The 27,956-nt window shown below is 38.0% G+C and overlaps 1 protein-coding gene and 1 non-coding gene across 4 annotated transcripts; both read left to right on the forward strand.

Annotated features, from left to right (window-relative positions):
- Positions 1–4,128: 4,128 nt before the first annotated feature.
- Trnal-uaa (transfer RNA leucine (anticodon UAA)) lies at positions 4,129–4,211 on the forward strand. The gene has a single exon. It is a non-coding gene; the product is annotated as a tRNA-Leu (tRNA).
- A 9,606-nt stretch (positions 4,212–13,817) lies between these two features.
- LOC145783302 (uncharacterized) lies at positions 13,818–27,662 on the forward strand. 3 transcript variants are annotated; one of them, XM_082595142.1, is made up of 6 exons: positions 14,595–16,153; positions 16,401–16,635; positions 19,855–19,944; positions 20,337–20,426; positions 20,881–21,034; positions 27,607–27,662. In XM_082595142.1, exons 1-5 carry the CDS (start codon positions 15,935–15,937, stop codon positions 21,009–21,011), a joined length of 765 nt encoding a protein of 254 aa, XP_082451268.1. In that variant the 5' UTR covers positions 14,595–15,934; the 3' UTR covers positions 21,012–21,034; positions 27,607–27,662. The 3 variants fall into 3 exon arrangements, with proteins under 3 accessions (XP_082451269.1, XP_082451268.1, XP_082451267.1); XM_082595143.1 differs by lacking the exons at positions 14,595–16,153; positions 16,401–16,635; positions 27,607–27,662 and adding exons at positions 13,818–14,146; positions 14,417–14,526 and having other exon boundaries at positions 20,881–21,938; XM_082595141.1 differs by lacking the exon at positions 27,607–27,662 and having other exon boundaries at positions 20,881–21,938.
- The last annotated feature ends 294 nt before the right edge of the window (positions 27,663–27,956 follow it).

Genomic DNA, 27,956 nt, shown 5'->3' on the forward strand with positions numbered 1-27,956 from the left:
TAAGCTTAAAAATGTAGATTTCTCAGGCAAATTGTTGATGAAAAGGCATATTATAACAAGACTAAACTTTTGAGACCCATAATTGATTCCTATATTCATCCCGGCCCACAATATTTTGTAAATAATAATGTAATACAATTTAATCTAGCAACATTTAGTTGCAGAGGTCTCTTGTAGGCTACTAAAGTAAAAAGAAACAACTATGGTAATAGCCTATATGAAACGCAACTGCTAAGATATTATAATGAGTTGAATCTATGAAGAATTACATGATTTTAAAGAGCTGGAATTTTATTTTGATGAAAATCAGGGAACAAACTTCGGTAATTCAGACATTTAGAATCTCACACAAAATTTGAGGTGCTCACAACACAAATTGATAATTAATCTGCTTGAATGGAACATTAAGGATATTATAAGTAAGGTCAAAGCCTCAAAGGTAGGCTCATAAGTTCTAAATTTATGCTAAAGCTTTCCATTTAGCTCAGTAATTCCCAACCTGGGAATAAATTACCCCCGGGGGGGTAACGAGACCCGATTTGAAAACAATGAAGCAAGTAAAGGTTGTGAACTTTATAAAAGCGAAGGAATTGAACAGCTGTCTTTTCAAGGAACTGTGCAAGAAGATGAGAGAAAGATACGAAGCATTAGCCTACTGTAGACTACCACACACAAGTACGATGGCTGTCTCGTGGCAAGGGGATAACTCGCCTGGTCGAACTTTGTGAGGCTATCCATGTTTTTCTGATAGAAAAGAAGTCAGACATGGCTGAATATTTCCCTAACCAACAGTGGATTTCCCAGCTGTGCTACCTGGCTGATATCTTTGGTGAATTGAGCAAGACAATCTTTTAATTCAAGGCAAGAATGTAACTGTGATCGACACCAAAGTAGCCGTAGCTGCATTTATCGCAAAGGATAAATTGTTGAACAACCGAGTTGGAAGAGGCACAGTAATGCAGTTTCAGACGCTTGACATGTAGGCTACTTCGAAGGCAATGGATTTGAGTTGACAGCGGCGTTGAAGGAGGATATAGCTGACCACTTAGGCCAGCAAGCCAAGAAGATGGACATTGGCAAACTACTTTCCGAATTTGGACACGGCTATAGTCTCCAATGTTGCGCTGAGTCCTTCACATGTGATGACAGCCAGGTGGATGATGACGACTTTCCGGCCAAAGAAAAATTTATCACTCTCTGAATGCACGAAGCGTTGAAACGTGATTTCAAGGGGAAAGGCTTGGATTGGAACCCTTCGGGTTTGGCAGACTCCAGGACGCACCAACATTAGCGACACGACATTAAATATCCTGACATCTTTTTCAACAACGTATCGCTGTGAACAAAGGTTTTCAACTGTCTTGGGAAGGAAGACAAAGAAGCGCAATCGCCTGGATGTCGAAAGCAGCACAAGAACCGCCCTCAGTAGGCCTACCATACCACAAAGCCAAGGATCACAAAGCTGGCGGCTGAAGTCCAGGTCCAACCTTCGCATTGAATGTTTACCACGCATTGTCATCTTGTATTCAGCATTGTATTGCATTTTGATTGTCATAGTTAGCCCTTTGAAATACATAGCAATAAACACTTTGTTTTTGAAAATTGATCTTGGGGGTAATTGGCTCACTTCAGGGCGGAGATTAGGGTAACAGCCAAAAAAAGGTTGAGAACCACTGATATTTAGCTGTTCATTCTTTGACTTGGATCTAATTTAAACAAAAATTAAGTCTTAAAAATAAAAATCTTGCCCACCTAGTTTCAAACTAGGGGGGGCAAAGAAAGGGCTAGGGGGCAAGCAAAGGGACTAGGTGGTGGGCAAGTGCCCACCCAGTTTATATGTGAAAAGATGCTATACATGGGCCTCCCAACGTGTGTCGGATAAATGTTGCAAATTTTTTGCAAACAACTTTTTAGTAGCCTACTGCCTAACGTCTTGTAGAGGCCGAAAAAAAGCAATAAAGTTCATTGACTACGCCGAAAAAGTTTACTGCTTCCACGCAAGAGTAACTGCAGTTAAAATAGTTATATTGAAATAAATAAGTTATATTTTATTTATTTCATTTTTAGTAAAAGTGGGGTCTTCTGTCTGCGGGGCCCCTGTGCTTTAGCACACCCTAGCACAATGGTTAATCCAGGATGGCTTGCAATAAAAATCTCCTAACCAGATGAAGTAGTTGCTGAAGAATCACCGCAGGCGTCGGACGATTTTCCACAGATGAGCTGCTACTCAGATGATGAAATTGATGAGCTATCTCGCTTCTGGGTTTGGTGGCTGTGCAATTTTAAGATAGTGGTAACACTGTTTTATCGATGTAGCCATAGGCGTAGCCAGGGGGGGGCGAACGGGGCCATGGCCACCCCCCAAATTTTCAAAGTTTGGATTCCGAAGTTGAACCCTTTGTTGAAAATATAATATAATTTGTATAAATTTATATTGTTTTCCAAGACATTTGGCTATTAACACCCCCCAGGACTTGTTTTAGACACACAGAAAGACACCAATAAATTTTGCAAATCGTACATCGCGCAAAGTTTACGCGATTTACGCTTCTTTTAACTAATCTGTGGAAGCAATTTCAGAATCGCTTACTCTGTAGGGTTTTTGTGTAGCTGAGTTTTTTGTGTTCTCTAATTTTAGCCGCAGTTTTTGCCCGTTTGTGTGTAGATAAGAGCTACCTTTAATAAGTTAATAGCTGTTTATCTGCTAATAAGTTTCATACAAATATTACCCTGAAAGTGTTTCCAGAAAGCGTTATAATCCATTATTTAAGTGTAATTTTGCAAAAATTTTCCGGGGGAGCATGCCCCCGGACCCCCCTAGAATACGCGTGCCTTCGGCACGCTCTAACCCCCACCAGCTTTATTGCTTCCCTTGCTTAACCAACCAGGATGCGCCACTGCACATCAGGTGGCGATGTCTTAAATCAAACATTTCGTCGTTCTCTTCAATTCATCAAATATTTGGCCCCCCCCAAAAAAAATTTCTGGCTACGCCACTGGATGTAGCCTATATATTTCAAACTTTTGGGTTTTGCCATCTTTCCGTTTTGTTGGTGTCAAATTCGTATGTTTACTTTGCCGTTCTGTAGGCTACATGTTTGCGCCAGCAGCAAAAGAAATAAAAATTGAAATTGAATGGAAGATTTCTAAGATGGAATGGAAGAAAATCTCAGGATGGAAGATGGAAAAACGTCTTCCATCCCATACCCTGCTGTTAACTGCTTGCAAAAAGGACGAATCAAAATCACAAAAAGTAGCCTAAGCCTCATAATAGTTTGTATTTGTAACATAGGTAGGCTACTAAGTCGACTTGAATAGGATAGGCTACAGTTAATAAGATGACATTGACAAATTAAGGATAGCCTACCAATAATGTTAAATTCAAACCAATTTGCGAAACAGTCGTCAATGTTGTGACAATATTAAAACAGTCACACTCACAGACAAATTTTATTCATAAAATAAATTTTAAGCTTTTTCGTGAAAGTTTTCATACTCGTAGCCCCGACTATTTCTGAAGGTAAATCAAGTGAATTTCAATTGAATTGAAATCATTCCATATTTTTGGGCCTAAGAATTTCAAACTGCCAAATAAATTCCAAACCTTTTCTTGAGCTGACACTACGTAAGTGGAAGTTATTTTTTTGAGAAGCTCTCGTTCCATGGTTCCTCTCGTTCCATTTCATTTTTTAACTTGCCTATTAAGACTCAAAGTAAAAAGTTCAGGAAACTTGTAATTTTTTTAATTTCTTTTCAGTTTTATTTTTAATTGTTGGCGCAGACACGCAGTGAACGGCAAACTAACAAAAGGGAAACTGGAAAAATAACTAAAACGTAATTTACCGATGCTTGACATTTGTCACATTAAGAACAGGGAAGCAGCTGACTCGATGACTGATATAGTCTTTCGCTGCTTCCTGTCTGTTGTGGTACCTAGATGGCTATGGTGCTATTCTATTCATGTTGTGTATAATTGTACCTTGCTATTGTTGCAACAGACAAAATAAAATTTTTCTCTTTCTCTTTCATGGCAAAATTAATAAGTCAACAAGGTTCCCACAATCAAGTTAAAGTCGTGCGACAAGCGCCGTTGAATGTTATCGATAGAAACTACTTCGCCTAAGCGTAACTGGGTTGGCCGAGTGGTTAAGGCGTTGGACTTAAGTTCCAATGGACAGATGTCCGCGTGGGTTCGAACCCCACACCCAGTATTTATTTTTTTTAATTTCTTTTGTTTTTTGCAGCACACACAGCAGCAAGGCATGGAGATGATGTAGTCCAGTGGTTCTCAACCTTTTAACAGTGGGGGACCGGCAAAATTTTGAAAAAATGTTCCCGGACCGGCAACCAAAGATCGTGCCGGTAGTGAATAGAATGAATATTTGTAACGTTTTGTTAACCAAAGTTGTCGTTGCGCACCTTAATGCAAGGTTTTAGCATATGATTTGTATTCAGACAAAAATTGCAATAAAACGGCAATCAAATCAACTCAAACAGAAAAATGGCCATTTGCATTTATTAAAGCTAGAGATGAAAAGGAATTGTCGTTTCTAAAGAGCTAGTTGAAACAGACAAACAGTTACCATCAAATCGATTGTTTTGAAAGTTAGGCACGAATTCGTTTGCATGAGAAAACCAGAAGTGTGACAATATTGTTTTTCGAATCTGGACTGCAAAGTGGAAGCACAACATATTGTAGCCTAATTCGATCAGACTTTTTCATGAAGATTAAAGTCGCATGTGTTGACACCATCGATGCATGGATTGTTTATCCAAAAGTTTCCATGTCGAGGATCTTCATGTTACGCAAAATGATCGTCAAAATTGTTAGCCAACTCTTTGAAGTGTTGACTCACAATGCTTAGCACCTCTTTTTACTTTTTTTATCATTCCATTTCACCAACATTTTCCACAGCAAATTGGCTTGTTTTCATTCTATTCCGAAGCGCTATTTTCCGCATAGTCTTTGAAAAACAAGATCTTTGCTTTCTCAAACTCCGGTTCTGGCAAATTTAAATTGCAGGCCTGACTTTATCCCAGAACTTCAAATTTATCTAATTTCAAATTTTTGTCTCCAACGACTTTGAATTTTTTCAAAATCAAGGACAAAATTCCCCATTTGGTTATGTATCTCTGTGTTTCAAAACTTTTTGAAAACTAGGCGTAGCCAGGGGGGCAAAAGGGGCCATGGCCCCCCCAAATTTTCAAACTTTATTGGATTCCGAAGTTGAGCCCTTTGTTGAAAATATAATAAAATTTGTAGAAATTTATAACGTTTTCCAAGACATCTGGCTTAACACCCCCAAGGACTTGTTATAGACAGTGGCTCCGAGAGGGGGGGGAAGTCGGGCCAGTTTCCCCCCTAGCAAAACATTGTAAAGGAAAAACGAGTAGTTTTTTGTTTTTGCATTTTTGAGGGGGGCCCATTTTTAGTACTAAAGTAAAAATGTACCAACTAAATAATCAACAAATTCTTAAATGAAGTGCGTAGTTTCAAGTATTTCTCAATCATTGTAAATGTCACTCTCGATGCTTCTCATCAAGAACAAATCATTTTCGTGTTAAGGTAGGCGATGTTGAACAGCTTTAAGACGTGAAATCTGAAGCTGAAATGATTTCTGTATCACTGAACAGTTTCGATTGTATTGATAGTTTCAACTTGAAAACTGGTGCTGTTTTAGCTAAGCGGAAACTATTTTTGCTTGAACAACTGAACCTTAACTTCAAATCTGCGTTGGCCAGGCATAGTATGTTGTATCCAACATAAGTTATCTGGAAAAGTTAAAGGTATCAGTCCAAGCACGATTAAAGAAAGTAAATCCTGTATATTTTTTGTTTATGGACCATCATCAGTCATCATCTCCGCCTGCAGCAGATTGCGCATCAACATGAGTTATTTGCTTCCAAGAGTGGCGATTTTGAGCCAGCTCGCCCAATGTCGCCAAGTTGAGTCTGGTCCATGATTGGATGTTGTCTTGCCATCGTTTTGGTTGTCTGCCACGTTTTCTTTTTCTTTTTCCTTCTGTGCAAACTTTTCTGATTCCGAATTGTGATCTTTTAGTGTGGCCGAACAGTTTTAAAACTTTTGATTTTATTATTGCTGCAATTCGATGTAATTTTGTCATGGTTAAAAGATCTTTTGTTTTCGTGTGGTCAAGTAGCCTTTTGTTGGTCATGCTTCTCATGATGTGATTTTGGAAGGTAGTGAGTTTTTTCTTTATTTGAGTTTTTTGTTTATGGATGATGTTGTTTGTTGCTTAAATCTAATGTTGCCTACAGACAGCGTTGTTCGAATGTCTTACCATTTTTGGAGTAATTGATTATCTGTAAGCTTGTGGCATCTTTAAAGTTATAGCCCAGTCAGAGGAAAAATTCTGAAAAATCTAAAGAAAGCTGTCCATCATCTTGCCAATAAAATTGACTTCGAGAGGGTAATCAAGGCGTGGTGCAGTCAAACCCAATGCTTTATATTATCCTTTTGCAATTGAAGCTCTAAAGACGTTTCTTAAATGCATCAAGTTGAAACCAACAAAAGCTTGATCGGAAGCTGAGTCAATGCTAAAGTAGCCTACAACTAGCAGTTTTAAATTTGTGACTGGTTTGCATTAGCCTATGTGGATTACGGTCCTAAACAAGATTCACTGATGAATTTAATGAAATTAAAGGAAGGTGTAATCTAAGTAAGAGCTGAGAAGAGTAGGCTACTGCTCGCAAGCTAAAGTTGCAGTGGCGATTATAAATTTAAAAGAAAATGATTTTCTTTTCCTGAGGACAGAACGCTTTTATAACTCCACTTAACTAGCTGAATCATTCGAAGAAAATGTATTCTACCGTACATTGCAAAGAATTCGATAGTTGTTGGAATTGCCAAATGTATCAACAAACTCAAACATATCATCGATGAGTTTAAAGTTCCATGAAAATTTCATCGTATGTCTGTTGTGCAGTTGTGGGCATGTGGAACAAATTTAAACCGTTTGTAGGCTGCAACAATGACATTTTTCAAGACATTTTGGATGAGTTGGTACTTTTGACAGAAAGCCACACAGCAAACTTCACCTGCAAACCAGAACGAACCGCACCCCATAATTAATACAAGAAATCATTGATTGTAACTTTCGAAAGGTTTTTCCAAATACTTTTGTTATGATTTTTTTTGTGTTCCGGTAGCTACCTCCAACGGTCGCGCTGTGAGAACGTGGTTTTAGAAATTACTGAAATTTGTAAAGAATTGTTTGCGCTCCAGTAGGCCTATGCATGGGCCTATGACTCAAAACCGATTGAAAAGCCTAACTATACATGTTGTGCATCAATTCAGACGTCGCAAAATTTTATCATTTGATGCTGTGATCCGCAACTTTGCATTGCAAAAAATCCAGAAAGGGTTGAATTAAATCAGGGATGTCCAAAGTCCGGCCCGCGGGCCAACTCCGGCCTACGAGACGTTTTTGTATTGCACGCGCCTGTTGTTGTACAATGTGTTATTTTTGGCCTGCAGACACACAAAAATCATATAAATTCAACTTGCAGTTTTCAGAAAAATTATTGTGGCTGTTGGCCAGCGAACATTCATTATCAAATCTGGCTCGCGTGGGAAAAAGTTTGGACACTCCTGAATTAAATTTTTAGTTGAACTATTTTCGTTGCCTGTAAGCCTATTATGTGTTTACAAAGCTTTCTAGACAAAATAGTTTGCCTCAATGGCATTTTTGCTGCAAGTGTAATCCAGTGATTATTGAGGATTTTTACATTGAACGAAGTTCTTTTCATGCTGAGGAAAGTAGGCTAATTTCAGCTTAACACGAACATGCAACGCAAGATACAAATTAGTTGTATATTTGCTAAAAAATATTATGGGGCCCATTTTTCGTATTGTTTCCCGACCAGTGCTGAATTCTCTCGGAGGCCCTGGTTATAGACACACAGAAAGACACCAATAAATTTTGCAAATCGTAAATCGCGCAAAAGTTACTCGATTTACGTTTTTTTTAACTAATTTGTGGAAGCAATTTCAGAATGGCGTACTCTGTTGAGTTTTTGTGTAGTTATTGAGTTTTTGTGTAGCTGAGTTTTTAGTGTTTTCTAATTTTAGCCGTAGTTTTTGTCCGTTCGTGTGTAAGAGCTACCTTTGATAAGTTAATAGCTGTTTATCTGCTAATAATTTTCATACAAATATTACCCTAAAAGTGTTTCCAGAAAGCGCTATAATCCATTATTTGAGTGTAATTTTGCAAAAAATTTCCGGAGAAGCATGTCCCCGCCCCCTAGAATACGCGTGCCTTCGGCAGGCTCTAACTCCCACCACTTTTATTGCTTCCCTTGTTCAACCCACCAGGATAAGTCACTGCATATCAGGTGGCGATGGCTTAAACCAAACACCTTGTCGTCTTCTTCAATTCATCAAATATTGCCCCCCCCCTCAATTTTTTTTTTCTGGCTACGCCACCTGTCATCAAAAAGTTCACCTTTATTTACGTAGAAATATGTCTTCAATTTTACGTGGAGATATGTCAGTTTTACAGCTGTGCTGTGCATGTTTCACCAGTTTCACAGTGCGATCACAATTTTACAATATGCTAATGACTCCACATTAAAATAAGCTTTGCAGAAAGGAAGATCTTTTGCGGACCGGCAAAAAAATTACACGCACCGGCGGTTGAGAACCACTGGGCTACACGAAACACCGTTTAGAATTCGTAGCCCACAATGTCTTAACCTACTATACGGCAACCTCAGTCCCGCATTTTATCCTCTATACGTGTTGTGATTCTACGCACTGTTTATTTTTTAGATAAGGATTGATTAATCAACTTTAGTTAAAAGTTATCAAGATTTCACAAAAATTAAAAACGAAATAAAAAATTTGGCGATTTAAATGCATTTCTAATTTTACAGTAAGGTAGACTAAATAAAAATAGTTCAAAAAAATATATTTAAAAGCAAATTATTATATATTTGTAACAATTTGTATAATAAATTAAGCCACATAAATGAAACAGTTTTATGATAATACGAATTTCAATACAAACATTCAATAAGGTCTGGCAGCACTTCTTTTAGAAATACAGGACAGGTTAGGCTACCAGTCAATAGTTAATTGTAGTGGCAATTTAAAGATAAAATAACTATTTAATACAAATTAAAGTTGCATTTCAACAATAATTAATTGTATCTCATTCCAGACCAGTCTATTTGTTTATATGACGCACTTTCCGCTCTTGCATGCCTACTTCTTGTCTTCATTTTCTTTTCTTCTTCCTTTCTTCTTTACTTCTTGTCTTCACATTTTTCTGAAATTCCACTTGCTGATAGTTTGGAAAATTTGTGACGAAGATCAAATAAGATGAAACAGTGTAATTTTCTCGAATTTGATTTTATCTCCAGGTCCTAAATTTGAACAAATTAAATTTTTAAGACTTGGACCTGGAGAGCACAAATCTTGCAACCTATACTTCCAAAAAGCGCGGGAAAAGAAAAGATTGTTCTTGCGGAATGCTTATTTCCTAGAATGAGCATCTTATTTCCTAGTAGCTTCGAGGCTAAGTTAGTTTGCAGTCTACAGTATCGTTTTTGTTTTATCTTCAATTTGAGTCTCAACGGTGACATATATAGGCCTAGCAGATTAACGATGCTTTAGTAGCCTAATAAATAAAAACTTCTGGATATCATTGTTTTCCTGGTAGTCTATTATTCTGGTTTTAGTTTCTCATATGTTACCTTCAGCATATGCTTCTATGGATGCAACCTAGTTCGTACCCTGAACAGTTCGGACCCTCAGTTCGTACCCTAAAAAGATCGAAAAAAAAAATTAAAAAAAGCGGAAGTCACTGATCGCAGTTTCCGCAAACATTTGAAAATTTTCCCCCTGAAAAGATCAAGAGAAAGATAGCACAAAGCCGAAGTCGCTGATCGCAGTTTCCGCTAACCCTAACCATAGACTAATCTCTGCTCTAACCCTAACCCTCGCTGATCGTAGTTTCCGCAAACATTTTCCCGTAGTTTTCGCTAACCTTTACCCTAATTCTAACCATAGATTAATCTATGCTCTAACCGTAACCCTCGCTGATCGCAATTTCCGCAAACATTTTCCCCCAGTTTCCACTAACCTTTACCCTAGCCCTAACTATAGAGCAATCTATGCTCTAACTAACCCTCGTTGATCGCAGTTTCCGCTAACCGCAGTTTCGGCTTACCCTAACCATCGAGTAATCTATGCTCTCTAACCCTAACCCTCGCTGATCGCAGTTTCTGCAAATGTTTTTCCTCAGTTTCCGCTAACCTAACCCTTGAGTTTGTTTGCGGAAACTCCGATCAGCGACTTCGGCTTGGTGCTATTAAACTGCGATCAGCGACTTCGGCTTTTTTAATTTTTTCTCTCGATCTTTTCAGGGTACGAACTGAGGGTCCGAACTGTTCAAGGTACGAACTAGGTTGCACCCTGCTTCTATTAAGGTTAGGAATCTAGTTTGGTCCATAAGAGAGTAATTTTCGATACAATACTTTTCCACCTCGAGCCCTACGATTGTATTCAGCTAATAGAAGTTTCGCATCCTGGAGGCATATTTACAAAAGGTTCCCTATTTTGTGCCTATCTCGAAAACTGACCAATCAGATGCCGTATCGCTTTCTTGACCATTCTTAATTTACGTTTTCTTGAAGCTGTAACACCTTAGAAAGTAAGGCTGTGAAAAGTAACGCTGTGCAGTGCAGTGCTGGATTATGCTACTGTAGACGTAGAGGTGTTTTTTGCACTAGGCCCCTCCGATCTAAAAGTGCCCCGGCCCCCCCATCAGCTAAATCTGGCCCTGGGTGTGGTGGTAGGCCTACAACATAGCATCAGAGTGATGTGAAGATGTCACAGCATGCAATACACCTTTCTTTCTTACCATCGCTGTTTGTTGTTGTAGGCCTATCATGTTAATTCCTTTTTGTGTTATTGTGATTTATGGTTATATTTGAGTTTGCGTACTTTAAATTGTCGATACCGGGCTGTGCTGTAGGGTAGGGGGCCCTCATATTACTTCTTGTCCAGGGCCCACAAAACCTCAAGGCAGAAGGCCACCACTGCAGACTTGTGCTTGATGAACGGGAAGAACGCTCCCTTCTTCACAAAGATGCAAGTTTGCTTCATTTTTGTAAATCGTTTATGCTAAAAATCTACAATTAATGCTTTACAGAGAGCTTGAATTCTTTTCTTATCATGGCGCTCAATTAGTTTGTTTACTTTTTGAGCTTTTTCAAAATCTCTTTTTGACTGTATGTGTATAGGTCTGGCATTTCTGGAGAATGCAGCATAAAACTTGGTGTGTGACCGCGACAAGCAAGGTTTGGTAAACAGTGTTGCCAACCTTGCTGTTTTACGCAAGTTTGAGCATGTTTTTTTCAAATTTGCATTTTTCTTAGGAGGGGGAGTTTCCGGGTTGCTTGCTTTTTGCAATCTAGCTTTTTTAACTTATTTATGACACTGAAACTAGGAGTTTTCTTTATTGTAATCAACTTGCATCCTTTTTTTAAAGATAATTATTGCATAGAATGGCGTGAACAAGTGTCATTCTTGAAATGTATGAATGGACTTGAAAACTGAAAAGTTTTATTTAAAATTTTGATCTGTCAAACTGCGTGCTTGATTATTGGTTGCAAACTTTTTGACTTGTTTTTGTGTTGATTAGCCTGTTTTGGGCTTACTTTTTAGATTCACTTGCTTGTTTTTGAAAACTATCATGGCACTACTGTTGGTGAATCTTATTCTTGTTTGCAAACCTGTGAAGGTTGGTGTACACCAAGGATCAGTTTTGTCACCTCTGATATTTGCTATTGTGGTTGACGTTGTAACTGAAGGAGTGAGGGAGGGCTTATTGAGTGAAATTTTGTATGCAGACGACCTGGTCTTGACAAGTAATAGTATGGAGGGACTGGAGAGAAAGTTTGAGAAATGGAAAGAAGCATTTGAAATCAAGGGTATGAAGGTGAATCTTGAAAAAACAAAAGTGATGGTGAGTGGAGCAGAAGGAACAGTTGTTGAGAGCAAAGTAGATCCCTGTGGAATATGTGGCAAGAGAGTGATGAGAAATTCAATGCAATGCAAGGAATGTGGAAAGTGGGTACATGCAAGATGTGTTAATGTCAAGAGAGCCGCAACAAGATTGGCGAAGTGTTTTGTTTGTGGGAAATGCAGTAAAGGAAGGAATGAAGTGGAAGGCCATGATGATGAGTTCTGCCATGGCATCGAAACAGTGACAGACTTCTGTTATCTGAGTGATCGGATAGGTGGAAGTGGTGGATGTGAAGCAGCGGTGACAACAAGGGCAAGATTGGGCTGGGCAAAGTTCAGGGAATGTGGGGAAATGTTGTATGGCAGAAAATTTTCACTAAGGATGAAAGGAAAAGTATATATATCGGAGCTGTGTGCGGCCTGCAATGCTATATGGTAGCGAGACATGGGTATTGAGAGAGAGTGAACTGGCAATCCTGAGAAAAACGGAAAGGTCAATGGTGAGAGCAATGTGTGGGGTGAAAACGAGAAGGGAAAAAAGGACTGAAGAATTGTTGGATATGCTAGAGATGAGAGAGACCATAGACCAAATGGCAAGGGCAAATGGAGTAAGATGGTATGGACATGTGATAAGGAGGGAGGAAGGAAGTTTTCTTAGAAAGGCACTAGATCTAAAGGTGGATGGGAAGAGGAAACGCGGTCGTCCAAGAAGAACGTGGAAACAACAAGTGAAGGATGAATTTAAAAAAGTCGGACTGAAGGAGGAAGATGCAAGGGACAGGGTGAAATGGAGAAGAGGGATAAAAACAATTGCTGCGCGGAAACAATCGGCCACCCCCACTAGTGGGGAACAAACCGACGATGGATTATGATGATGATGAAACCTAATGTTTAAGAATACATACCCATTATTTTTCAAGGTATACTAATCCATGCCAGTTAATTTAAAAAAAGTAAACCAAGTGATTGCAATAATATGATAACAATAATGTTTTTATTTTGCGTTCACTGCAATAACATACTGCTGCAATTGCAGATCACACAACAGGAAGCAGGAGATAGCCTATAATTGATTGAATTTTTGTCCTCCGACTGGGAAAGTTTCTTTGAAAGCTTAATCCTGGCAGTTTTGCTTACTTGAAGAGAATTTGAACCTCTAATGCAGACTTAGTAACTGAGATTGACAGAGAGAAGTTTCAGATTAGTAAACTAAGTGTTGTTGCCGAGGAATTATTCTATCTATTAGATGCACTTGAATAGAGAGCAGTCCTCAATGTGCATTGCTCAAGCAAACTCCCCTAGAGTCAAACCAGCGCCACTTAATCTTCAAGCTTCTTCATTTACAAAGTCATGTGTTAAACAACTGAGCTATTGGGACAGACTTTGCATCAGCTGCTTTCATTGTTTTGGCATGCTACTGTATTAAGTATCGTGCTAGCAGGGCTGTGGAGGCGGAGAGATGCACGTCCGGAGTCGTATATTTGTCCCTCGACGACTCCACAGCGCTGTTTTTGGTGCACAGTTGCTTGTTCTGTAGGGGTGTCAAACTGACGGAATGGCTCGTTTCGGTGAGTCCGATTCGGTGAGTCCGATCCCTTAACGTGGGATTTTTTCAATTTTTTTTTAAATTATTGGGTACCGTAGCCTAATTATCATATCATTGCCGTTTTAGGGTAGCAGTTAGGGTTAGAGGGTTTGGGATTAGGGTTAGAGGTTAGGAACTCACCGAATAGTAGCAGACCCTCAAACTGACATTGTTGTAACTTTTGTGCTGACATTCTTTGTTTTTGTATGGAATCAGATGGTTTCTAAGTGCGTAGTTGTTGGATGCAGAACTGGCTATGATTCAGGGACATCTGAACAAGTCAAACAACACTATGCTAGATATCAGTTTCCTTTTGACAAACCAAATTTATTCAAAAAATGGTGTATGTTTGTGAACAGAGTAGACTGGAGTCCAACAAGAAATTCAGTTATTTGTGAAAAGCATTTTGAAACTAAATTCATACGCAGAGGACAAAGAACCACTCTCATATGGCGTTTAAATCCAATTCCTTCAATCCATGTTACTGCTTCTAGTATTTCTAATTCGGCCTCAGAAGCACAGCTCACTCTTACAGCTGCTCAGTTGCGAAGCATAACAAGAGAGGGATGGTAGGCTACTTGTTAATACATACATATATTATTCACACTACAAAGGCTATGTGTATTCTTGCTTGAAATTTTCAGAGTTGAATGCATCAAAGCAGAAATTGTAAAGGATTTTTCAATTTTTCTTGAATATCTAAGTTGATGAAAGTTATAAAGCCTTTTTTCTTGTTCCCAAGTATTTATTCATTTTCTAGATGACTTTGGAAACTCTTATGTTTGACAATTGTTTACATTGCACATGCTCCACTATTTAATTCAGATTTTGTCTTGCAGCTCAACAGCAGACTCATCTTCAAGTGATGATGACTTAATTCAGTCAGCTTTGTCTTCCAATGGAGAAGCATTCATAGGCACAGCCCACCTACCATCGGTGTCTTCAAGTGGTTAAGTAGACTTTTAGCATATATTATAGGCATGTCTAATTGCCTATAGCTCAATGTATATACTTGACATAAAAACTTTGTACTGTACAAATCATTGCACATTGCCTCAACAATTACTTACATCTAATTTGAGTCACTCTTGATAGGTTATCGATTCTTTTCTGTGTGGATTTCTGGTTTTCAAATGTTTCCATCCTAGAATTTGCGTATCATATAAGTTTATAATTGCCTGGGAGATGTGAGACTAATGCACCAGTGGGACCATGGACCAATGTAGCAGCTTCTCTGTGCTTATTTTAAAAATTGGGTTGAGGTGACAGATCTATGAAAAAGACATTGTTTTATCATGCAGATTTTGTCAGCATTTTAAAATATTTATACAAAAAAAGCATGGTTTAAGGAGATAGCTAAATTTTTATGAGGTAAACATTGAGACGCATTTTAAAAAGAGACCACTAAAAATGTTCAAGTATTTTAATTACAGAAACTTCGTTATCTTAATCATTTGTCAAGACAGGAGCAAGATTAGCTAACGTAGCTGATCTTCGTACTATTAGATTAAGAGATCAATTTTACAGAACAATGGTATATACCAAAATTTCTTTAACTAGTAGTTCTTGACCCTTTTTGTTGCGGCACAATTTTGAGATCACTAACTAGTTCTTGCACCTTCTTGACTGGCAGAAATGTCTGATGATAGACACCATTAACTCAGTTTTTTAAAACATTGTTGTCCATCATCAAATTAGACAGTTTGTGTTTCTACACTCCAGTGTCTTGTACAGTATTTGGTTCCAAAAAGAAGAATACCAGCTCAATGGGTTAGTTTGTTCGCCTCTGAATTGGTAGGCATGGATTCGATGCTCTGTTGGGTCAGTTCAGTTTATTTTGTTGGCGAAAATGAATGAAAAAAAACAACAATATACATAAACACAATAAACACAAATAATTGACACAACAAGGATGGCAGCGAAAGGTCATATCAAAGACTTTTCAAAAGTGGTACTGAATCTTATTCCTGAAAGAAGTGAAAGGTGGCACATAGTGGAAGATTTTATTGGTAAAGTTTTGGTTCCAGCTAATGTTGAATGCCTTCTTTAGAAGTCTGGTATAGCGGCTAAAACGTTATGTTATTATAATGTAAAATTAACAAAACTACAACTGTATTTTTTGATCAGTAATCATATACTATACCCAAAATCAAAATAAGTAGTGTGGTACTTTTGTGGTGCAACACTCCATTTAGTCTCTCACATAGAATGGTGTTTTCTACTTGATGTAAACTACCTTGGTGCAAAAAATTCTGTTACAATATAGCTTCATTTTCCATTTTATAACTTGCCTTGAAGATTCACCATTGCTGTATCAGACTTCGTATCCTAACATTGATAATTGTTTTGATAGAAATATGCCTACTTTTAGGAAAAATAAGAAAATTAAGGGTCTTTTTAGTGATGAAGATATATGTAATGCGGTAAGAGATGTAAAGCAGAATGGTCTTTCTATGCGACAAGCTGGCCGTAAATACAAAATAGGCCGTGCCACAATATCGCGATACATTGCACGAATAAAGAATGGCGAAATGGATGAAGGCAAAGTAGTGAAGCTCAGTATGACCACTAAGCAAGTATGCAAAAAAAAATTTTTTATTTGAAGTAATGCCTATCTAGGTAATTCTTAACTAGATTTTTTTGTCAGTGTATTTAGTTAGTACAAGTTAAAAATCTACTAAAGCAGAACAATCCCAAACTGTGTGTTGCCTTCTACTTCTGCTTAATTTTCTCACCTTTGTTTTATTAAGAATTTCTAATACGATAAATACTCTAGTAGTTCCCTTTTGTGATTTTCACTAAAAGTAATGTTTACATTCACAGGTCTTTACGAAAGAAGAAGAAGAATCATTGGCACAATACTTGGTGAAGGCATCACAGATGTGTCAAGGATTATCAAAATTGCAAATCAAACAATTAGTGTTTGAATTTGCTCTTGCATTAGAAAAGTCAACTCCTGCTAATTGGGCTGCCAACAATGCCGCTGGTGAAGAATGGTTGAAGGGATTTCGTAGGAGAAACAAAACATTTAGTCTTAAACCAGAGGCCACAAGTCTAGGTAGAGCCAAGATATTTAATGAATACAGCGTGAATTTGCTTTTTTTACAAATTTATTTATTTTTTCAACCCAAAATAACTGTATATTATTTGAAAAAAACTAAACTTTAATATCTATGAGACTTGCTGATCAACAATACAAAGCCAAAGTCGTATATTTGCATAAGCTAAAGCTAAACAAGTTGATAGAACAACCTCTGGAGTGAGGGAGGTAGTGTTCTTAATGTGCTTGTTGAAATGCTTTGCCTCAGACAAGTACAAGTGCAGATTTTGAAGGATGTCCAATTTCCAACCAGCCGTTTTGGCACAAGTTATTTATCCTAATGAGCAATGCTATTCTCCAAAGATTTTGAATCATTTTAATGAGCAGAAACTAAATTCTGACCACTAGTATTGGATAGCTATCAAAGTCATGTTGGACTTGATGGTAGGCTATAGAAATACTGTGGGGGAAGTAGATGGCTTGCAGATTGTTACTTTTTACTCACTTTGCAGCCACAGACTTCAGCCATGATGTGAATGACAACTCACCTTAGACATCTCGTCACAATGTAACCTGTGACATTACAGAACTCATTCAAAGCACTCAACCAAGAAAACATAAATTTGTACAATTCTAAAGCTTTTGCAAAGCATGTATTTTGTCTTCGTTGATCGAAGATACCACTTTCTAGTGGCTCTGTTAAATTCAACAAAACAAATTAGGCATAATATACATTATACAGTACACATCCAAAACTTTGTTTCATCATCAGAGTTTTTCACAACAAGTTACGAAACAAACTTATTATCATTTTTGTGACGTTTTAAAGGTATCAGCAGACGTTGAATCAATGTAAAAATGACGGGTTTTGCTGTCAGGGTATCTATACAGTTGTATTTGGAACCCGGTGGTGCATAACACACTAGGAAAATTTGGTTATAGGCAAATTTTTCGTAAGCAATTGTTCGTAAAGCAATTCTTCGTAAACAGTTTTTCGTAAAACAATTGTTCGTAAACTGTTGTGCTCGTAAAATGAAATCTGTAAAACAATTCTTCGTAAAGCATTTCTTCGTATACATCAAACTTCAACTGCATGCACGAAAAAATGCTTTAGGAAGAGTTGTTTTACGAAGATTCAAGTTTACGAAGAATTGTTTTACGAACAATTGCTTACGAAGAATTGCTTTACGAACAATTGCTTACGAAAAATTTGTCGGACACCGGAAAATTTCCAGTGTGGGAATATTGCCCTTCAGATAATTGCCCGTGTGGGAACATTGCCGTCGAGAAAATTGCCACCCAGAAAATTGCCCGTCTTTGAGTAAGAAATAGCTGCAGAAAAGTGCAGCTGTGAGTCTGTATTGAACCATAGTTCCTCTAATAGTTTAAACTTAGCACCCAGCTGTGATAAAAGGCGTGATAAATTTTAATCTGCAAATGCCAAACTAAATGAAAAAATGCGTCTGGTGAATATAAATATCACCTCTCTATCTCATATCGACAAAAGTATACAGATTTACACTGAGTTGTGAGGACAGTCTTCTTTCAGATTCCGCTTTGGCTCAAATTTTGTCACCCCAAAATGGTGACCGTCATAAAAAGTGAGCGCGGAAAAGACATTCTTGTAGATGAATTGCAATTTATGTATCATCGGAATAAGACGAATATAAGTGGTACTACGATTTATTGGGAGTGCAGTGAAAGAAAATCTACAAGTTGCAAAGCAAGATTACACACGAACTCGCATATTGACAATATTCAAATTTTAAAGAAAGTAAATGAACATACACATTCATCAGGTAAAGATATTGTGGAAGCAAAACAAGCTTTGAAAGATGAAGTAGTTTCTTACCAATCATGTCGTGCCTTAGTTTCTGAGTGTTTTTCATCTCTAGACGAATATGCAGTGCATATAAAAGTGCATATTATGCACTTTCCCAAATGCCAAGTTTAAATCACATGAGTAGAAATGTTAGGAATTTCTATTCATGTGATTAGACAAAAAGCATGCAATTTTCCACCTGTTTCGACTGTAAGAAACGGCTATAATATTCCATTAAGAAGGGATACACTTCCCATGCGAAAAAAATACCGAGACTTAGATGTCTGGCTTAGAAATCTTATTTCAAAATATGATAGTAATGATAAAATGTCATATTTAAGAAGTGTGGCCTATAATATGCACATATTTTGAAGTTTTAAAGTAACCCCCATTAGGCTTCACCGACATGCCTTTGTCAATCCCTGTGATTGATGTTGTTATTGTTAACTATGAAGTAAAAACTTGCTGATCTGCCATGCACAACGCACATGACGCGAACTGTTATGTTGCCACCCTTCTTAATTGTTTTACACTTTGTATATTATCATGGAATCGTCCGGGTGTTTTGATGGATGTATTTTCATTATTTGCCTTCTGTATGATCACTTTGGTTAACACATGAGCAACAATTGTAATCATGTAAATTTCTGATATCAATTAAACCTTCCCCATACTTGTCATTCCCGCATGAAAGTTGTTGCTACTTTCAATGCCTAAATAATAAATTCATGGTGTGATGTGCCTACTGCAAATTACCTAACGTACATTTCCAAGTTTGCTACAGATTAAAGTAGGCTACTTCATGAAGTTCGTCTAATACATGACAAAGATCAGTGTCAAAACGTGATAATTAAATCTCGCCGCACCAATCTGGTTACAATGGTGCCAAGTTTAGAAACAATGGCTCAATACAGACTCACAGCTTGATTTTTTTCGCAGCTATTTCTTACTCAAAGACAGGCAATTTTCCGGGTGGCAATTTTCTCGACGACAATCTTCGCACACGGGCAATATTCCCACTCGGGCAATCTTCCTGTCACGGGTGCATAATACACTCTCAAGTGGTGTTGTGCTATTTGTTCATTTTTTTAACAAAAAATGTTTTTATCTCCTAAATAATGATTACACTTTTGATGCGTTGGTCCCACATCTCCTACATTCACACCTTCATCCTAAGCAGTTTTGTCAGCTGATTTATACCCTTTTAGACAGATGATGAGAGCTTGTAACACTTACATTCTGGTGCTGACGCTTTGCCCGATATTAACTTTTTACTCAGCCGAGTCTATCTAAACATTCACTACCTTTCAAAAAGTTTGCAATTTGAGATCTCATTTTCGTCTTATCACAGGTGCAAGTGAAGTACCATGAATGTTTTTCTTGCCTTTCAAGCATTCATTTTTATATTGTTTCAGATGGTAATTCTGATGAATTTCTATTGCCAACAAAGCCAAGGGTTAAAGAAATTTGTGAAACTATTTCGAGTGAAGTATCACAGGAATTAGGTAAAATGTAAAATTTTCTGAAAGTGCGTGTATGTATATTGTACATACACGTACATACAGTATATTGTACAGTACAGTACAGTTGTACAGTATATCATTGTATGTGTAATTGTATATTGTTGTTGAGACGTCTCTTGAGACTTGTAGTTTACATCTAACATTGTGGCAACAGATTTTGTTTGATAAATACGTTACTGAAAAAAAACAATACTTTTAGTTTACCAATCCATTACATTACACAGTGATTCTAATACGGTTGAATTAAACTTTCAGCAATAGCGACCTTTCAAAAACTTTGTAATTTGAGAATTAGTTTTCATTTCACCGCATGTGCAAGTAAAGTATTATTATTTTCAAAGATTTTTTTCTCACATCACAACATTCATTTTCAGATGGTGATTCTGATGAATTTTTATCAACAAAAAAGCCAAAACTTAAAGACGGCTGTGAAAATATTTTGAGCGAAATATCAAAGGAATTAGGTAAAATATATGGCTTTCTAAAAGACTATTCGGTAAAAATCTCCATGCAAAATATCTCCCCCCTAAAATCCACCCAGGATATATCCCCTCGAACAGATAGCACCCTAGAAATGTACATCTGAAGAATCTTTACCAGGGAGATGCAATTACCTGGGTAGATTTTTTTTCCGAAAGGATAATTACCTACATTCTTCAAAAAGTGCATATCATCTGTTGAGATAGCTGTGAAGAAAGTAAATTTGTGACAAGAGATTTACTGACAATTTGCATGGTCAATATGTTGGTGAAAAAAAGGATTTTTGTTTATCTCTGTTATGATATATTAATATAATGGCCATACCAGTGTACCTACTGCACTGAGGAGACCGGAAGGCCGAAACGGTGTGCACTTTCTGCAGTTAATGATAATATATATCCTAAAGATCACAGTGAAATATATTTGTGTTTCTTACAGCCATAGACGGTGACATCTTGTTTTTCCTTTCTTTGGGGAAGTCCAGTAAACGTCTTTCTCCCGAAAGACGCAGCAAGTTCAAAGACGATTGCAAGTTGCTGCTACGCCAAGCTTTACTTGAAGATACTTGAATGGTTTGCTGGGTTCATCACCGGTAAGATCTCGTTGCAGCAGTTCTTCCTGCTGGTGCGGATTTTGATTGGATGTGGTTTTAATCATAAACCTACACGTCTTCTCTCTTCATCGCATGTATCTACATAACCTCACCTTCCTCCAAGCACGGCTGCATCCTGTGAGCCATTGTGAGTTGCGACAGATGATTCTTGCAAGGTTGCGACCCAGATAATACTCTTCTCCAGAGCAGAGGGCTTTCATCCGGAATTGAGGGTCTTCTGAACAAAATTACGATATTTTGCGATGATAGTATTTCATACAGTATTTTACGTTGTAATTGTGTTCAACTGTTGCAAAGTGCTTGTTTGTTTCAACGCTATTTCACCGTCAAGGCGGTGGTCGAAAACCCTTGTGACGTGAAGTAGCAATACTGACGAGCCCATTCTCATCGGTGAAACACGTGTTCATCGCTCTCAATTCTTGCTACAGTCGACTGCCAAGAAATATACAGCAGAGCACAACGTCGTTATTTTGTAATTTTTTAGCTCATCAAGACTGTAGTTTTGTGTGCTTTTCACTGAAACTTCTTGAATTCAACGAAATGTCTCGTACCATACAAGCACACCCACGATATTGTTTCTGTATGTTCGTTAAAAACGTGGATTTCTTCCCCCTGGTACAAACCTCTTGATAATGATACCACTCCTCCAGCTATAAGTTACGTGAAGACGATTTTTGAATGGCGTTTTGTCAATCTAGAAAAACTTAACATGTTCCTGCGCTTAAGAAGATACAGACTAAATTCTTCAAGAACGGTTTAATGAAAACCGCTGTAGGTCACCTATGCCTTGTTAGTTGTGTGTGTCTTGTGAGTTTTCAAGTAAATGTTCGTTGAAACCAAAAAGGTCTTAATTGTGTGGATACAGTAAATAGATTTCCTGCATCGCAAATGAGAGGACTTGTGAAAATAGACAGTTGAAGAACGTCCATGATTGGTTGTGGAAATCTTTACCCTCGAAATGTGAAAGCTTCATAATCCTTAAGCCATTATAGCTTTTCTGTGATGAAGCTAATTTTTAAATTATTAGTTTTGCACAAGGCCTGATTATGCCTCACGGGGGTCCGAGGCACAGCTAAGTTTAGGGGGCCCCATTGGCAATTGCTTTCCATGCAGAGCAGCAGTGCTCAACTGAAGCCTAGCATAGCAAGTATATAACTTTCTAAGTAGCAAATGTGCCCAAGACCATGCAAGCATTAATAATAACATAATATTGCCTGTCTTGTTGTTTGGTACTACAACCTTCGCTTGATCGCGTTTAAGACTTCAAGCCAAACGAACGCGTTCAAGCGAAATTCGCCGAAGGGTGACGATTCGTAATCGTGATTTTATTTAGCAATCGTTACACAGTTCAGTTTACACAATTTGAAATCGTTACTCAAATATAACAACTGTGCACACACTGGCACAACAACTTTCACTACCTACCCCTACGGTACTAATGTAAAAAAATTGGGGGCCCCCAAAACCAGGGGGCCTGAGACCTGTGCCTGATGATTAATCGGGCCGTGGTTCTGCATAGTGTAGACTTACGACCTCTGCCATGTTTGGCATCTACAGCACACAGCTTTTATTCTGGTCGTCAGAAATCGAACTTACCGAGGTGAAGTCGCCAACCTCAAAGCGCTTGTTAAACTCGATTTGGTGTGTTTTTCCATCACTCAAAGCATTTGCAATAATTTATGGTCAGAAATACTATTGCAGTATCATAGCTGATGTGGCCTTTGATGAACTAGATGCTTAATTTGTCAGATATACTGTACAGCTTGGCCTAAATAGCCTTCGACAGTGTCACAAAATCACTGCAAACTGACTACAATAAAGCCACTGTACCTTATCTGTGATGACTGAGGCTAGTTTCTAAATTGAAGGCACGTAAGGTCCATACTTGATCCAAGCATCGGGGGATGAGAAGATAAGGTTCTCAATATACTAAGTCTTCAGCACAAACCAGAGTAGGGTGGCCAGATCCTTTCTCTTGGCCGCATTTACTTCAGTAACTACGCCAGCCAATTTATTACACCCTGGGTTGTGGTAAGCGGTGTTTTTCAACAACCGGCTGAAGCCGGGAGTCGAACCAGGATTGCATGATTGGAAAGCGAATGCCTTATCCTCTGCGTGACCCACGTAACCGCGAACAAATTAGACTTACTGCTATCGCGGTGCACTGCAATGTAAAATTTACCACTCAGAAGCCTTCATCAACTACCGTACTAGTCAAACCTGCGACTCCAACCATCGAACGTAAATAGATCTCACTTGTCTTGGTGGCTATTTCGCTATGAAACGCCATGACCGATACTTTATCCTCAGACTGAAAAAAATGTTTGAAACGTTAAACCTCGCAGTTTCACACACTTGTAGAAGCTTTGAACAACTGTCCTAGGTCGGATTACCGAAATTGATAAGAGTTGAGTTCCCACTTGGTTGTAGCATAGCAAATTATGCTAAACGACTATTGTCCGTTCGGAAAGCTCGGTTCGTAAGCGCTTCACTTTATGAACGAAAAAATAGCGTGATCAAACGGCGCTGGTTCGACGCTTGAGCAACGCAAATTAGAAACAGCTGCATCTCGCGGATGGAATAATATACAGACAAGAGTCGGAAACTTCACTCTGTCAATCTCAGTGATCGACCTTACGCCAGTGGTTCAAAGTCTCTACAAGTATGCGAAACTGCCAGGATGAAGCTTGCTCAGTCCGATGATACGTTTTCTTCAACCAATCGGTTTATGGTTGAGCATACAGAACTCTTCGAATAAAGTCATTGATACCACAGCCAGACAGGTTTGAGTAGGCTTTGTAGTTGATAAAGGCTTCTCTGTGTTAAATTTTACATTGCAGTGCACCGCGATAGCAGTAAATTTAATTCCGCTAGAGGTAGATGTGATCCATTATTTTAATAACATTTCTTGCATTTTTAAAATTTAATTAATTGTTTACACAAGTTTGTGCAACTAGGCTATAATAAAATGTCACATTTTGTCGGGACTCTAAAAGAGGAGTTCAATAATTTTTTATCGGTAAACGAAGGTAAGTGAAGTAATTTATAGCCAAGAACCGTGGTCGTGCTTTAGTTCAATTTTTACTACTGTTGGCGCCTCTTTGCAGTCATGAATTAGTTCTTGCACCAGCTTCTGCAACGACCAAAAAAACTATCAATCACTGCAATTAGGTGAAAAACCTGGAAGACAACCCGCAAACGCCGTGTTTCAACTAACCCCAATGATTATGCAACCAATGGCGTTGACAGTGGAGTGCTTTTGGGCCCGGCCTGGTATCTTGAAGACACTATCGCGTATTTGGATATAATGCATTATTTTACAAAGTGTTTTGATTTTGGGCGCAAAGATCTCATTAGTACTGAGCCTAAACCGACCTTACAACGGTCCTGTACGCTACCACTGATCTGACAGTAAGAGCATATTGAGCTTATGCCTGGCGGTTGAAGATTTAGATTCAGTGGACAAGAAAGCAATGAAGCCAATTTTCATGTCATCGCCAGGTATCGTGCTAAAGACTCAGTCACATGGTCTTGAGTGGCGCCCTTTGCAGCGTCGTACTTGATCTCTCACCACTAGGCTATGCAGCGAACAAATTTCCAGCTCATTTATATGAAGTGCTGTGATGACAAAAAATATTCATAGCCGTGAAAAAAAATTGATAAAATTGACTCTTTTTACATTCTAGCACCTGAAATTTTATTCTTTTGCTTGCTGCTACAACGTCTGAAAATCGGAGGATAATGTTTTTTCAGTATCACAAAGTGAAAGCCATCACTGAATTATTTACAGTTCGGGCATAAGTTTACAGTTCGTGCACTTGCCTCTATTATAGTTTAGCCAGCTTGTGATGATAATTATTGCTAACTTTCATTCTTCATTTTCGAAATGCAGTAGCCTACTGGGATTTGCACAACGATTCTTGTCATGTGTGCTTTACGTTTTACAGGAAATCTTTTTCTAAAAAAGGCTTAAAGTTAGTGATTTACAATGGCCTACATAATTTATAAATAGGCTACCGACAAAGAAGATGAATTTTGTTGATGCTCGCTCACACGGCAGGCCTACGCGGCGCTGGGAGCCCATTACCATATCTCCAAGGTTCTATATCGGGTAATGTTAACAGGGGGTAGCTTACTTTTGGACCCGGGATAACTTTAGTGGTCTGGGAACATGAGGAAATCACAGCGTATTCTTTGGAGACAGCGCATTTTTCTTACGAAATGTCTTGATTTGGTACCCAAGAATCTTAATTGGTACCGGACCCAAAATATCGTCTCAACAGCCTTGTCTACATAATCTACCTAATCCCAGGTATGAAACCAAGCGAAAAAAGGTCAAACTTAACTTTCACAAAGTCGTACTGTGAAGTAGTTTGTAAAAATACCATCTTGAAAATCCGATCTGCATCAAAGAGCACTTACCATCTTCATTTGAATCAAACCATGTATTCAAATAAATAATAAATGTCCGCAGGGCATTTGAAAGTAATTTGTAGCCTACCCAGCATTAAAAATAGGTCAAGAACCTCATACAAGACCCTTTCGAAAAAGCATAAAATGCTTAAAATATATGCGGTTTTTTTTTAGCTCCCTGGCCCCCTGGAAAATTTTTTGGCCCCTAAAATACTCCAAGTGTAAAAGACCCTGTAAACACCCTTGTCAACGGTACTGATTGCCTTCTATCGTACTCTGCGTGTATGCCACGTTTGACTTGAATGGGAAAAAGTTTGTCGTACCCTGGCGTGCAGCCTACCACGGTTTTTCAAATAAACCACAAATTACCTCATTAATTTGCGACCTTGACAAACTAGTTCTTGCATTCTTATGGTCTGCTATCAACTTATACTGACCTCGCAGTCAACATCAATACCCCGGCTGATGCAGCAAGCCCAGTTCAATATAAGTTTGCCTCAGTGTGTTCCAGACACAAGATAAGATCTACATTTCTGTTAAAGCGCAGCTTGTGAATTAGACGCGAGGTCAACTTTACTAGCAACAGGTGGAAGGATATTTGTTGATATTAAGTTGACCGAGCCACAAGGTGTACGACATTAAACAATTTTGTACTCACTTATTAAAACCTTTTAGATAAACAATTAACAGTTTGCAAATAATCAATAGTCACTTTGCAAGAACGTTAAGCAAAAAACTAAACAGAGGTTGCAAGGTCGGAACAAGTTCATTGCCCAAAGGTTAAGACACAAGCGACCGATCGAAGTAATGCATTTCCAAGTTTTGTATATTTGTTTAGTACACCAAACTACAATGGGATATTAAAGTTGTTAAAATTTTACTTTAAGTCAGGGCCAAGAGGTTTTGTTATGTTGGCAAAGCATAAGACTTTCCCGAAACATAGTTTGAAAAAGCAAACAAATAATGATTAATTTGTAGGCCTACTTTATAAAATAAGGAACTTCATTTAACCAAAAAAAAAAATTAAACAACATTTTTGTTATTGTAACTTTGTTTTTATGTTTATCTTTTGTAAACTGTTATGACTAGGGTATTGTCGCATTTACTACCCAAGCCAAAGTTCGGTAAGTGAAGATTTCAATAAAGCGGACGGAAGGCAAGCAAGCCAATTTCCGTATCCACCTAAAGAAGTGATGAGCTTGGGGATATCCGTTACTTCACATTAAAATTGCAATGTAGTGCCAAATTTAATCAGTGCTGAACTGAACTGCTTACGACTTCTGGGAATTAGTAGCTCTTATTTTTTACAGTTACGTATTAGGCCTATACGTATGCTTAGTTGTACGAAGGCAATATTACATTAAGATAATATCTTATACGTCTTCTATTGCACACCGCCAATAGATGTACACAATAAATACTATTAATATTACAAAAAGTGCTCAATGCCAAGCAAAAAAGCCAAGCAGAGCGAATTGCATCAAATTTAGTTACTACTCGCTAAAAATCTTAGCAGCTTGTTTCACCTTATTAGAATCATCAAAAATAACTTATTCAAATATAATTTAATAAATTGATAAAAATAACGACATAATAAATAGATAGATATTAGATAAATATAAACAGATATGTTGTGGCCTTATTCAAGTAAACGCAAGAAGAATTTCAGCGTGTTTATTTCAAGTTTGTCTGATAGCTCCAAACACACAACATAGTTTCCAAGAGCCCACAAAATACTGGTCGGCACTGGATGAGGTGGGGTGTGTTGCATCATGGTTATCCTGAGAACGTCGGGTAGCTCTGAGTGAATTGGAACAACTTCAGCAATATCAAGGTTGTAAAACCTTGACGCTGAGTTGAGCAACATTTTGTTTATTCACTTTCCTCACCAAGGACTACATTTGAGGTTTACTGTAGTTACGTTACTCAGCTCAAGCCATATCATATGATGTCGCGCACTGTCGAAGCTTTTAGACGTTAAACTGTGACTCATTAATAACGCAAAATATAGATTGAAACAAAATTAGAAGTCCTGCTACTGCCAAATAACCCAGACCAGGTGACATCAACTCAACTGCCAGAGGTAATGGAAAAAATGAAATCAATTTTAAGTGTTTGATGCTTTATTTTTATTGCAGGTGTGGACCGCAGAAGAAACCGCTCATTGGCAAACAAAGGCGAAAATAGAATCACGTGACTTGGCAATGAGACTTTGGCGCCAGTGGATAGCGAAAACACGCAATGTCGCCCGCGTTAAAAGAAATGAAACTAATTTCTCTTTAAAGATCCTTGTTTAATTTTGTAATGTACTCCCATAATTAAAATGGTTTTCAGAAATACGTCCAACAAAATCTTTTCCCAAGACTTGCTTCTCACCTAAGTTATGTTTCAATAAATTTAACAAAACCCAATTTGAAAACAGGCCAGACACATCCTCAGCTTCAAGAAAACCATGCAATGAAACATTCTAATCATTATATCGATTCAA

This window comes from Aplidium turbinatum, chromosome 14, assembly GCF_918807975.1.
Source record: "Aplidium turbinatum chromosome 14, kaAplTurb1.1, whole genome shotgun sequence".
Lineage (NCBI taxonomy): Eukaryota > Metazoa > Chordata > Ascidiacea > Aplousobranchia > Polyclinidae > Aplidium > Aplidium turbinatum.

Coding starts and splice junctions, on each gene's coding strand:
- LOC145783302 (XM_082595142.1), top strand. CDS start 15,935: ATGCCTACTTTTAGGAAAAATAAGAAAATTAAGGGTCTTTTTAGTGAT. Junction 19,945..20,336: donor TGAAGTATCACAGGAATTAG/GTAAAATGTAAA, acceptor ATTCATTTTCAG/ATGGTGATTCTGATGAATTT. Junction 20,427..20,880: donor CGAAATATCAAAGGAATTAG/GTAAAATATATG, acceptor TGTTTCTTACAG/CCATAGACGGTGACATCTTG.